General features: G+C 41.7%; 1 protein-coding gene across 7 annotated transcripts in view; it reads left to right on the top strand.

Annotated features, from left to right (window-relative positions):
* The first annotated feature begins 3,570 nt into the window (after nt 1-3,570).
* nav1a (neuron navigator 1a) overlaps nt 3,571-13,077 on the top strand; it is a 75,486-nt gene continuing 65,979 nt past the window's right edge. For 6 of the 7 annotated variants that reach the window (XM_086141852.1, XM_086141853.1, XM_086141851.1 and 3 more), the window contains exons 1-4: nt 3,571-3,712; nt 4,682-4,827; nt 7,966-8,864; nt 9,516-9,601. In XM_086141852.1, the coding sequence (XP_085997978.1) occupies nt 7,972-8,864; nt 9,516-9,601 (979 nt within the window). In that variant the 5' untranslated portion in view covers nt 3,571-3,712; nt 4,682-4,827; nt 7,966-7,971. The remainder of the gene's footprint in view (nt 3,713-4,681; nt 4,828-7,965; nt 8,865-9,515; nt 9,602-13,077) is intronic. The other variant, XM_086141854.1, reaches the window with a different exon arrangement.

Below are 13,077 nucleotides of genomic sequence, written 5' to 3'. Positions count from 1 at the left end.
CAGGACCAGGAAAATGAAATGGACAATGAAAGAACAGGTGAGGGAGCAAATTTGTGTCTCTGCTTACCTGTGAAGATGTGTGGGTCTCCGGTTCCTGTTCTTTCTGTCAGTGCTGTCGTTGAACATACTGGGAATTTCAACTCCCAGTAGTCTGAGCTGGTCGGACTTGTTTTAACAGGTATTGTAAAAAAGGGAGACAGACTTGAAGCTTAGCCCAAGGCAACTACATGTTCTATGTGTGAATTTTAAAGGTCACGCCGAACAGATTCTTCTTACATACTATTAGCAAGCTGGGACAAGAGCAAAGGATAATTCATATATTGTCCAGGATTTTAAAGCTTTGGGATTCTACCATATAATCATCCCCTAGATTGGATTCCAATTGAAATTAGGATTGACGGAGTTGACGATGACAGCGAACCCCCGTTTTTGCAGTCACAATCATTTCTACACTGAAAGTGTCCTTTCACGACTGCCAGATATTTGTATCACGCCACCAACAACCGAGACGTGTCAGTTGCCATACTGACCTCATAGCAAGATATTCATCAAAATTAGAACGGATAATCTCAGCCACTGTAAACTCTAATTTATATTATTTCCCATTATTTGGTGTTCTCAATTCCATGTCTGGGTAGATGCGTCAGACATCTTGATGGACACTTTTTAGAGAAATGTTTGATGTTTACTGATAAAATGCAAGGATTTGAGACTCTAATAACCAAATCAATATGTAATTTGGTTTGCTGAATGTTTGTTCAACAAAAGTAGTTCTCAACTTCTCAGGTGGACTTTATCATAGGCTACTGAAAATATCACTGTTTTACATTTCAAAAATGTTGTTAATTTTTCAGAACCACATTTCCTCAACAAATATAGAGATGATCATAATCCACTTTATTCATTTTCTGCTTACGATCATTAATACTTTTTCGGCATGTTGTCCATAACAGTGCACCTTTATTATGTATTTACCTGGCCATCATTAATCGTAAAGCAGAAGCAAAGCAGGTGTGACCTTTTGCACTTTCATCAGGTGGTGACAAGATACACTTTCATTTGATCACTGAAAAGAAATCTTTTTTTTTCCAAATGTATTCATTAAATGTGAAGATTTTAATGTTCAATGCACAGCAGTAGACCAATAGATAAAGTTTGATATAAAGGTAATAGAACATTTACAAAAAAATTGAAATAATCTCTCCCTCTTTCACTACTACATATTAATATTTATTTTATTTTATAATGACTGAAAGACATTAATAAGATTAATATCTTACAGTCACCTCCTGCCCCTCCAGCTGGCACAGGGGTTAACAGTGACACAAGTGTCCGATTGTCAGCAGTGTCTCTCAGTGTCCAGCTCATGGGGGGTTGTGGACATGCCTTGGAGGCCATCAGAATACTAACAAAGACAGGGCACCCCCCCATCCCCCTCTACACACACATGCACGGATACACGCACACACACACACACACACACATACTTCACTGTAGAATTTGTGCAAGGTTCTTCCTGTCATCCCTCCGCCCACGAGCTACTTCCTGTTTCGTTGTAACAGATGCAATAAATTGCGACATAAGATGTTTATGTTTTTTTGAAACTGATATTTTATTTAGTTATTTAATTATTTTTTGCACAGGACTTTTACAAGCTCCCAGTTATTAATTAATTTACAGTTCCTAGGAAACAGGCTGAGATAGAACTTGGCATTGAGGATTGATAGAGGAACAATGACATTTCTGCGGTCTAGAGTATGAATAGAATTTCATTCGTGCATATTTGTGGGGAAACTAGGGAGGGGGTGTCTGTATTTAGTATGTACGTGTGGGGGAGGCGCAGCCTAATAGGCTGCACTTTTCAGAAGCAGTCAACAGTTAATCACAGTCGGTGGATCGCTCTATGTATTTATTAGCCGGGTACAGTTTGGAAGGATGGAGTATCTGTAATTTATGTGGCTCCTCAGTGGTGACTTGTAGCCTCAGCCTTGTGCAGCCAGTCATGATCAATAGGTGATCAGCCATAGAGCCCTTCGACTGTACATCACTGCAAGATCAAGGCTACTGGGCTTCTTTTTGATCGATAAGGTACCCAACATGAGGAAAAAACACAAGTTTTATGCTTTCAGAAATAATGTTTAATCAAGGGATAATATCAGGAGCAATGTTGAGAAAGATGGAATTACACATTCTGTACTTTCCAGGGTCTCATCCTCCTATGCATCCCAGTTCTCATTAAAAATTCATTAATGTCCCCTATGTTACCAAACCAGAACAGCATGAAAGTCAAAGAAAATGGCCGCAGAAGAAGCAAGAGGACAAGAGAAAACTTACATGAATTTTTTTTCTCCAAAATAAACTCCAAACATAAATGTTATTGAATTAATAAAAATGGTAAAGCACAAATAGTAGACACAGCACTGACCTATCAGGTAGTAGCTGATGCTGAACCACTTGGTCCTCTACAGCTGTGGATTTCACTGTCACAATTAAATTTAAAATTTTCCATCTTGCCGTGTGAAAGAAAGCAACAATTATTCATTGATCCCGTCTGTGAGCTTTCTCATCTAGACTTGTCCAGCTCCCCTGATGGTAATGGTTTAATCCTGTTGACATCCAGATGAGCAAGGAACCTAGAAAAACATCTCCATCGGAATTAAAAAAACGGTTGTTAAACACATTTGAAATGACCATTTTAAGACAGTTCACAGCAACATAAACATGAATCTTTGTACATCTGCACATTTTGCTCAGTTTGAAACAAGGTCAGACATTTCTGTCCAACATCCTGGACACTTAATGTGATTTTCCCCTCATTTAGCTACACAAGAATGTCAGTATTTTGGTGAATTTGGCTGGCAAATGTCTGTTTTTGCCACCTGCTTCCTCCGTGTCTTGCCTGTCTGTATCTCAATCTCTTTTTCTATTTTAGTTAGAGGTGTGAGACAAATTAGACAAGTGATGGATGGCCTATTCCACCCCTGGGATGTTTGTTCAGTCAGGCATATGTACTGCTCCAGCCATAGAAATCCAGTATTTGCCCCCTGTGTGTACAGAGACAAAAGGTGGATATTGCATATATCCATTGCTATGAGTTGATCTATTATTACCATAATAGCTCTGGTATTTTTAATTACTCAATTCCCTCACCATCGGTTTTGTCTCATCACTTTTGTGGCATCTGCTTAATTAATGTGTTATACTCCAATCCCACAGGAGACCATGTGTGTGAGTCAACACAGGCTCACACACACACACACACACACACACACACACACACACACACACACACACACACAAACCACACTCATCCAGATAATGGACCAGGCCGACTCTGCCTCAGCTGGGCTTATATTTCATCTCAGAGAAGGAGGGAGCAAAGCCAACAGGTCCATTACCAGGGGAGGGAGAGAGAGAGGGATAGGGTTTGTGATGAGGAGAGGTTAAAAAAAAAAAAGAGAGAGAGAGAAAAAGAGAGAGAGAGAGAAAGGGGGCGGGAACGCGGCTGCAGGCGTACTGCGGCAGCAGCAGAGCGACATGACGTGATAGTGGAGTAAAATGAGACACACATACAAACACACACTTAGCTACATCACACGGGCCTGCCTGTAAAAGTAGACAGGAGGAGAGGCAGGGATTGAGTCAGATCACCCGGCAGCATACAGATTGGAGACAAACTCAAGGGTGCTTTGTATCCTGATGCTCACAGAGGGTGAGTGTAGCCTTGAGTTCACTTTACATGAGTTGCAATTTGAAAATCTGTTTTTGCATTTTCTGATGTTTCACTGTCCTCAAATTTGTTTATTTATCAGTACTTGACTCTCTTTCCTATTGGTTGTCAGAATGATCTGTAAACAGTAGTAGAGTAATGGTTTTGGAGTTTAAGTGAGCGGCACACAAAGCAAGGCAGAGCTTAAGTGGGATAAAAAAGAGGGGATGGGAGAAACGGGGGTATACTGTAACCAGCCTGAGTCAGCGTTACAGGGGTCCTGTGAGTCACAGCAGCATGCACGGCATACATAGTATATGTAAACTATGTGAAAATCTGAATTTTCTTTGATGCCGATATTTTCCTTGCAATTAGTCCAACAGATTTTATCTGGTTTATTTGATATTTATCTGTACTTAATTCTGACAAAGTCCAAGATGAATCGTCTCAGACGCCCATCTCCTGAGTGATCCCCGCTTGCCAAAGAACTCTTGAGAACCTGGGATTCGGGGATCTTGGGTCTCGGATCTGATTACTTAGCCGTGTGGTTATACCGCTGAAAGCTCATGACACCGCCATGACAATCCCACATTGAGAAACCTTTGCATGAAATTAAGAATACACTATGGTTGCAAGTTAATATCAAATTTGTCAGACTGTGAAAAAATAGAAAGATACAAGAATTTTTCCCATGCCATTGCCATAATTGAGTCAACAGAATGTGTGTCGTTGAAGGTCACCGAAGGCCAAATTTCCATTCGGATAACTGACTCATGATAACAAGGAGCCCTTAGGTCATTGTTTAAACTCACATTTAATGGGTAAAATGACGTGTTTCTGCCAAAAGATGAGAACATTGATTTTATCGAAGACAGCAACTTTGAAAATGAGTCACTTTGGTACGCCTTCAGCTGATTGGCTGAAAACATTGGTCGCTGTTTGTCAACGCTTCCTGTCTTGGTGAATGGTTAGATTCTGCAGTCCAATGAGAAGGAAGCCGTGCGGATGCAACAGTGATCCAGGAAAAAACAGCCCATTGTTCCTGGGACGTTGGAGGAGTGTGACCTCCCTCCCTCCCCCCGGACTTGCACGCCACAGACCAAGCACCCACCCAGCAGGTAAGACTGGAACACCAGATTTGACATCAGGTTGGACACGGCGCCTCACTGCTTAGTGTGATTTAGATATTTCCCCATTTATCTTTGTTGTTAAGTTTACTGTTGTTATGGATATAAATATATACGGACATACATATATATGGCTGTCTGTGCGTGTATATACATATATATATTTATCATCTGCATATATATGTATATATGTAAAAGACTATCTAGACTGGGTGACAAGTACAGGCAGGGATCGCTGGTGTCCTTCAGCTCACAGACAGAGAGCCCTGTGTTACCACCTCATGTATTGATTTTGTGATGAGTCAGAGGGTGTTCATCACAAGGCAGGGGTTCTCTATGTGCGTGTGTGTATGTGTGTGTGTGTGTGACTGTGCGCGTGTGTATGTGTGTGTGTGTTGGTAGTGAAACAGCATGCATGTTTCTTTGATGAGACACAGTTGTGTAGACTGTCATGGGACAGGAGAGCTAAATTCTGTCAAATGATTATAAAGTTAGAGGCCTAACTGCTTTTTTTACTTCTTCGCTCCTGAATGTTTATTTCCTTGTAAAAAGCGGGACCTTGACTGTGTCTCCCATGAGCTCAGATGCCACGATCATGCAAAGATTGCAGAAATGTAAACAGTTGCGGAGAGAAGCAAGGAACATGTTATGGTGTTATGGTCCTCATTTGTCCAGCAGATGTCAGTGTCATTCCAGCAAAAATATTTCAGCATACTGGGGAATTTAATTTAAACATGTTTGGAAGTTTTAGTGTATTCATTGATGTACAGCAAAGAGCAAAGATGTTTTCCCCACATTTCATTCACTTAAAATTTTTTTTGTTACCATAAATATGTTCTTTTATATGGGTATAACTGGAACCAAGAAGTTTCATTTCCCTATAATGTATAATGTCCCTATAATGCAATAATTAGCTTTTTAAAACAAAATATAAAGATAAATGAAAATTGTCTTTTCAAGATTTATTTTTTTGTCTTGAAAACAGATCAATGAAAATAAAACCTTTGATGAATTGGTTATTTTTTGCCCGTGTGACTGTTGTTGGTGTCACGCCCAGACTTGAAGCAAAGGCAGCAACGTTTAATTGGTTAAAATTAAAACATGTCCGATGCTTTATTATATCAGTGTGAATTAACCAGAGAGTATTTAACTCTTAATAACATGTAATTTGAGTCTTCTGACTTTTGTTTCTTAAAATATGACATCCAGCGATCATGTCTCAAAACGACTCCTTATCGATTTAGCATTAATTACTGCCTGATCTTTTACTCGTGTGTTATTAATCTGTAGCAGCAACAGCCAAACCGTTTAACATATCAAATTAGCGGCGTTTCTTCATTGAAAGTAATTCCAACAGCCAAGGGAAGCATTAAGCCCAGTGTAAGGATGCATATAAACAACAATGTACTTTTTGTTAAAGCAATTCAGAGGGATCTCTTGTACTGCGTCCGCTGGTATCCGAAAGAACACGCCTTACATGTGTAACAAGCATGTGCTGTCACACATGTGTGCAGAGGAGTCTGAAATTGATTTTCAGATGTTTTTACTTAAACACACCTTCAGCTGTTGGTTTCATGTCATTCACGGAGATATTCTTCCTCCAGTTTCTCTTCCCTTTAAAGATTCTCAGACAATACCATTCAAAGTCAAGACAGATTTTTATCTATATGGCACCAAATACCGCACAGCAGTGTCATGACCCTTTACATATAGAGCAGGTCTGGAACGCACTCTTTAAAATGATTTATAGAAACCCAGCATTCCACCATGAGCAAGCACTTGGTGACGGTGGCGAAACCTTGGGAAGATCCCAGCGCAATGTGGGCAGCCGTCTGTCTTGAGTTGTTGGGATAGAAAGAGATAAGGCGACAAAGGGATATAAAGCAAGAGCGTGACAGAGACAGAGACGTGAGTTGGGTGTGACAGGTCCAAATTATCTCTCACTAATAATAACAGCAATGCAGTTACATGGTAATCGCTGACATTTGCTTTAGTATTCATTAAAAAAAAAAAAAAACAATGGCGAGGCGGCTGCGGTAGATCAAGCCACAACGTCCGGGCGTATTTTAGCATGAAATATTTAGCATGAAAACTAATATTTTGGATCTCTACAATTCCAGCTTCAAAGAGTAAGTGGAGGTGGGGAGACCAGATATCAGGGTGCTTCCCTTTGTGAGGAGCTGAGAGTAAGGATGGGTGATCACATCTGTCTTTGTTTACATACGACTACATCACCGTTGCTCAGCGCTGCTGAGCAGGTCTTCATCAGGACTGAGTCAATCCTATGAGAGCACCGGCCCTCGGAAAAAATTACCGAATCAATATATTTTCTGCAAGTTTGCAAATATTGTAAATCTTGTCTTTTGTTCTAGAGGCTCAAACGTTATTTAAGGTTTTACCCATCCTGCACGAATAGTCGACCGAATAAGTTGAATCGAATCATCCACGTTATGTTGTGTCTCACAGCCTGCTGCAATTCTTTCACATAACCCGGCAGTCCATCTTTAAAGCTTTCACAGTTTAATTTGATACATCCTTTACTTTACTTTGGACATGTGGGTTTTAACCTGGCATCTGACTGACAGACCGTGCGTCGAAAGTACTTATGAATTGCGTTTTTTCTTGCAGCGAAAGAGAGAGAGCTGTAATACTGTTCAATAGAGAGTCTGTATTTTGGAATGGAACAGTGAGGAACATTGAAATCTGGTAATATCAAGGCAAATAAGGTGAAAGAAATTCCATACCATCGCTGGAACTATAACAGAACAGAGACTCACGCTAACACTCTGAGTCATTTGTTCGATATCGCTGTGAGCATGTCTGTGAATGTGTGCAAAAGAAGCTGTTTTTGTGTTTAGAACTCCCAACAGGCAAAATTGATTGCACAGACGGTCCATGCTTTGCTGAAAATAAGTACCTCGTGGTGTACCATGACTCAGTTTGTCATATGTGCCTGATTCACATGCTCACATACCACAGATATTTAAGGAACTTTGCATCAGGAAAGCTTATTTTAAACTTGAATTAATTAAGAATCTAAATAAAAAAAACAACTTTCATTCTCTTATTGGGGTAAAGTATTGGACGTGACTCACTCTCCTCACTGTCTTTCCTTGTTTCTTTATTTAGCTCAACATGAGCGGGGGAGTCACAGTCAAATCGGCCCTTCGGTCCACCAATCCGTCAGGAATCCCCCTCCCTCGCGGTTTGTTGCCCAACTCTACAAAAACTGATACCTGCCACAAGGGCGGTGACCTCCCCAGGCCCTTAACACATACTCCCAAACACACACCCACCCACACTCCCACACATACACCCATACACTCTCCTTCACCCTGCCCACGGAGCTCCACTATCCGGGGGTATCAGTTAAGGGATCCGCGGAAAGACGGCGGTCCGAAATCTCCGTTCCTCCGGCAGAAAGGAAGTCCACCTGCCCCGGAGGCCTCTCACTCCGCCTATAATAGCCCGCTGGCCAAGCGTCGGCGGGAACCCCGGCCTCCCTCCACCGCTGCTTTGAATCTGGGGAAAAACGCTTCGACCTCATCGCCAAATCATATCCCACATGATGGCAATCACAACAGAAACCCGTCAGTCAACAACAACCAAACGTGGGGTGCCGACAGCCTGAGCCCCCCAATTCAGCTCAGGCAAGGGAACAACTCCAACTCTGTCTCCCAGGTGGTGTCTGATATTGTGTCAAAAAGGCGAGATAAGTCTTCAGAAATCCATCCGCCCAATTCCTTCATACTGAACAATTGTCCGTACGTTCCCCATCCAAGTTATGAACGTGCATCCAGACGTCACAGTGACTCCAACAGCCAATCGGATGAGGAGATGAGGACGCCTGAAGAATTCAGTCCGGCTTCCCCCCCCGATTCTTTTTTACTGCCGCCGATCGTCACTATGCCAGGAATTCCCGCTGTCGTGAACAATTTACAAGATCGAAACCTTGAAAAGGAGCCAGCAGCTGTGAAAGCAGACACGCCACGAGTAAACATGGCTACCGTTGCACCGTTCAGCTACAGGTAAGCAATCCTCCCTCACACCATGGATAAAGTAAATTGTTATAAAATTGTAACGCCCAACGAAATCTGTTTTTGTCATCACTGAATGAAATTTTGAATTAAATACTTGCCCTTCTGCTTAGCCCCCCCACAATACACACACACACGTAAATAGTGTTTTCTGGAGTACAGCTGATACTAACAGTGTCCTCCAGTGAGACGGACTCACGGGGCAGCCTTGATCTAATGCTTATCTTGCCTGCTCATGCAACATCCCTCATGATGTGGGATAAATTAGGAAGAGTGAATCTAATTTTCTAATCAACAAAAATGTAACATTGGACTGTGTCTGATGCGATTTTAAACAAATCAAATCCGTGGAGAATGAATCACTCAAAAAGGCATTTACTTTTCATTAAAATGATTGAGCGTGATACAAAATCTAAACAAATTATCAGTCGTCTTATTTTACCATTATGTGTCGTCAGCCATCTTTGTCAAGCATTTCACCAAGTTTGCCCTCATGAGGCCTCATGGAGGCCAAGAGGGAGAAAGATTTCCATGTTAGTATATTTCGCAACTGCACACTTTGTATCTGACTGAAGTAATAGTGGAGTGAACTGAACTGTACAGTACAAAAGATGTGTGACGGTTGTTCTGATGTGTTGCCAGGCTGCAGGAGAGTGACTTCTCCGTGGACGACCTGAGCGACTGCTCGTCTGGATCCATCGAGGTCTCCTGTGATGACTTAACAACAGGTCAGGCTCATTTCTCTTTGAGCTGGTGCAGCAAAATGCTCATTTTATCCATTATTGCATTGCTACCGTGTGAGTTGTTTTCTGAGCAAATATTATTTAGTTATCTCTGTCCAACGGATGCCCTTGTGGAAGGTATTGATGTCAACACTCAGACAGGTCGATAACCTCATGTAGTGTGACACGGTGGGTCAGGTATGGTTAATCAATCAATTTTTAGAACAGTGAAACCGGTGGAATTAGGTTTCATTGCATTATATTAGGTACAAAGTGTAACAAAGTATCCAAAGGGCAGTTGAGCAACCATAAGCCACGTTAGAAGTATTTGTCTATTGCATCTCCTCAGAAATAGGCGGAAGAACATTGTGGGCCAGTGTAAGATATAATCTGCTTGTATTCATGGCCTCCGGGTTCATTTTTTGGCGGTATAAATTAAATGATGAGCCTTCACCTTACACTGTGTCCTTCCCAGAAGGTCAAGGATGCCGTGACCATGTAATCCATATTAATGCATATTTTTTATTGACTTAATGGCAATAACAGGTTTAAAAAATGTCTGATAGTTTCCATGAGTGAGCAGTATTTGAGATGCCATCCAATATCCATTATGACTTGGGAGTTTTTGTCTTCCCTTGAAGACAAAAGTCATGTGGGGATTTTTTATATGGCTCCAAATCACAACATGGTTGTGTCATGACATGTTCCATATGGACCAGGTCTGGACTGCACGCTTAAAAATTATTTACAGATCCCGAACACTCCGTCTTGAGCAAGCACTTTGCGACAGGGGTGAGGAACCGCTGTCGTTTACGGGGCAGAAACCTTGGACGGATCCAAGCTCAATGTGGGCGGCCTTCCGTCTCATACAGCCCGGGTGAAAAAGAAATAAGAGGACAGGGAGTAGATCGAGCTGCGCCCCCTGGAAACCTGGGAAACGGGAGAAGCCAAGGACTCGGGAGAAGGTGTGAGGTTACTGTCATGCACTGATGAGGGGACAGAAGTGCAGACAGGATAGGAAGTGTGGGCGCGATGAGAGAAGTGCATCATGGGATGTCCCTCAGCAGAGCAAGCCTATGGCAGCCTATAACTCAGGGCCAGCCTAACCCTAACTATAATCTTTCTTAAAAAGAAAGGCTTTCAGCATATTTTTAAACAAAGAGCGATTGTCCGCACCCCCAGATAGAGATTGGTGGATGTTTCATCGGAAGAGGAGCTCGGTAACTGAATGCTCCGGCTCCCGTTTTGCTTTTAGAAACTCCAGGGACCTCAAGCAGCCCTGCGTCCCGGTAGGGCAGAGATCTGACTGGGTGGTAGGGTTCTAGGCGTTCTTTGAGATATGATGGCGCTCGGCCAGAAGAAGAGAAAGGAGTTGAGCTCTGGAATCCATACTCCTGAGCTTCTGGTGTCATTATGGACCCCGATGAGGGAGATTTTTGACACGACTAGTCTTTGTCCAATTCTATGTCACGCTCCTATTCATCAGGCCTGGGAGCCAAATCTGAATTAAGGCGGCATCATTTCATGTCTCTTTTCTAGCCCTGGGCTCCGCTGACTGTAGTTTCTTTATGAGAGATAGAAACGAGAGATGGACCCAGGATGTTAAGATGAAGGAAGGCAGCAGGGTTGATATAGGTCAGTAACAGGATGAAAAGGGGGCACTTATAAACTTGCTGCCAGGCAGTATTATATGCACATCGATTTCAGATTCTTCCAAGAGCCTTCAAGGAGTTCAGAAACATCCTCCAGTCATGCATCCCTATTTCTTGTACTTCACTTTCCAGGTTCAGTGACCTAAAAAGCCTCAAGCTTAAATGACCCAGTCCCGGTCCCATGAGCAGGGGTTTTCTTTGTGTCCGCAGCCACGATCTCGCATTGTCCTGGTCAGTGTGTGTGAAGGGACGGTGACGTGTGTGCGAGAAGTGGATCGCAGTGACTCAGTGAATCGTTCTTTTTGATGTAGTGTCCGTTTGTTTGCCGGGGATGCACTTCTTAGATTTCGGAGGATCCAGCCCGAACTTAGTATGCACTATATGCATACGACATCATTTTTACACAATATAATAGTAAAGTGCCTCTTGATTTTGGAAAAATAAAATATAGTCGCGTCTGAAAAGGGGGTTAAATCTTACCCATTCAAAAAAGTCTGTTAGTTTTGGTCTCAGAACGGAACCCGTCATCGGTTACACAAGTGTTTCAAACTCTTCTGCATCACTTTAGTTGGAGGTTTGGCTTACATCCTAATTACTGTAATTTCGGGTAGGGTAGCGAATCGGCAGGAGCTTGCCTGCAAGGTCAGGCTCATCGGAGATGAGAAATAACGCGAGTGGGATGATGCGTCAAATTGGATGATTCTTTTTGGCGAGGGTTCAGATGTTTGAACGTTTTAATTTCACAAGTAAAAAACTGTAGTTTTCAACCTCCTTAATAGGCTTATTCTGGTTTATGTCGGATTTGTGGAAGCATTGTTAGCCGTAACATATTATGGTCTGTTGTGTTTTTGAGTATGCTAATTGCAGAGGCTGAGGACACAATTAAAGCTGCAAATGGGACTGTTTTCAATTGATTAAAACAACACATATCTTTGAAATGGTGACAGGAGATCTTCATTTTGCAATTATCACATTAGTTTCCAGTGACTATTTTTTGGGAAAATCAAACATGTTTTAAGCCAACTGGTCTATTTAATCTCTTTTTTTCAAGCCCATTTACCACGGTCATGGTAGGAGCCTTCAGAACCCAGTACTAATTACAAGCCACAGCAACACATCGAAGCGACCGTTCACTGAATGGAATAAACATTAGTAATCAAATTCAGGTCTGCATTTACTATTTTTTTAACTTTTTTAACTTTTAAGCAACCAGTGCTATTAATAAGTCTTTTGATATACACTTGACCTATACTACATTTCTATCCTGACCTTCGCTGGTAAGTCTGTGACGGATTTATAATTATCTATGTATTAAGAATTACTGTTAATTCTACTTGTCTTGCGGTAAAAAACAATGCTGGTTTAGTATGGTTCTGCATGCAACTAGACTGGGAAAGCTGGGCTTCACAAAATTAGTTGGTAATCACTTGCATGATAAAAGCTTCCGATTACTGTTGTTTGGTCTTTTAATCTCTTAAAGAGGTCCTGGACATATTACAAGTTGCTCGGTGATACAGGCTCCCAGTCTCATAATCCTACCCTTTGGGAAAGAGGACAGGTCCCAGAATGAACAGACATCGACATTCACATCCAGACAACATGATTTATGATCAGCGAGTGCCTTTACAATCGATACCTGATGGCAAAAAGCGATTATTTGGTACTCAATGGTAAATATAAATATTAAAGTAAAGCTGAATAATCTGAATATTTTTTTTAATATCTTCTTTTTTTTTCATTTTTGATTTTGTCAAGAGCTATCCAGTGGTTGCACAACATTACCGTAAGATGAAGGCATGCCGGGAGGTAATGATTTCAGTCAATGACCCA

Source organism: Fistularia commersonii, chromosome 34 (genome assembly GCF_037954325.1).
Source record: "Fistularia commersonii isolate RoL2024-O1a breed Wild chromosome 34, RoL_Fcom_v1.0, whole genome shotgun sequence".
Taxonomy (NCBI): domain Eukaryota; kingdom Metazoa; phylum Chordata; class Actinopteri; order Syngnathiformes; family Fistulariidae; genus Fistularia; species Fistularia commersonii.
Note: the sequence above shows the minus strand (reverse complement) of the source record. Positions and strands in the feature narration are given on the sequence as shown.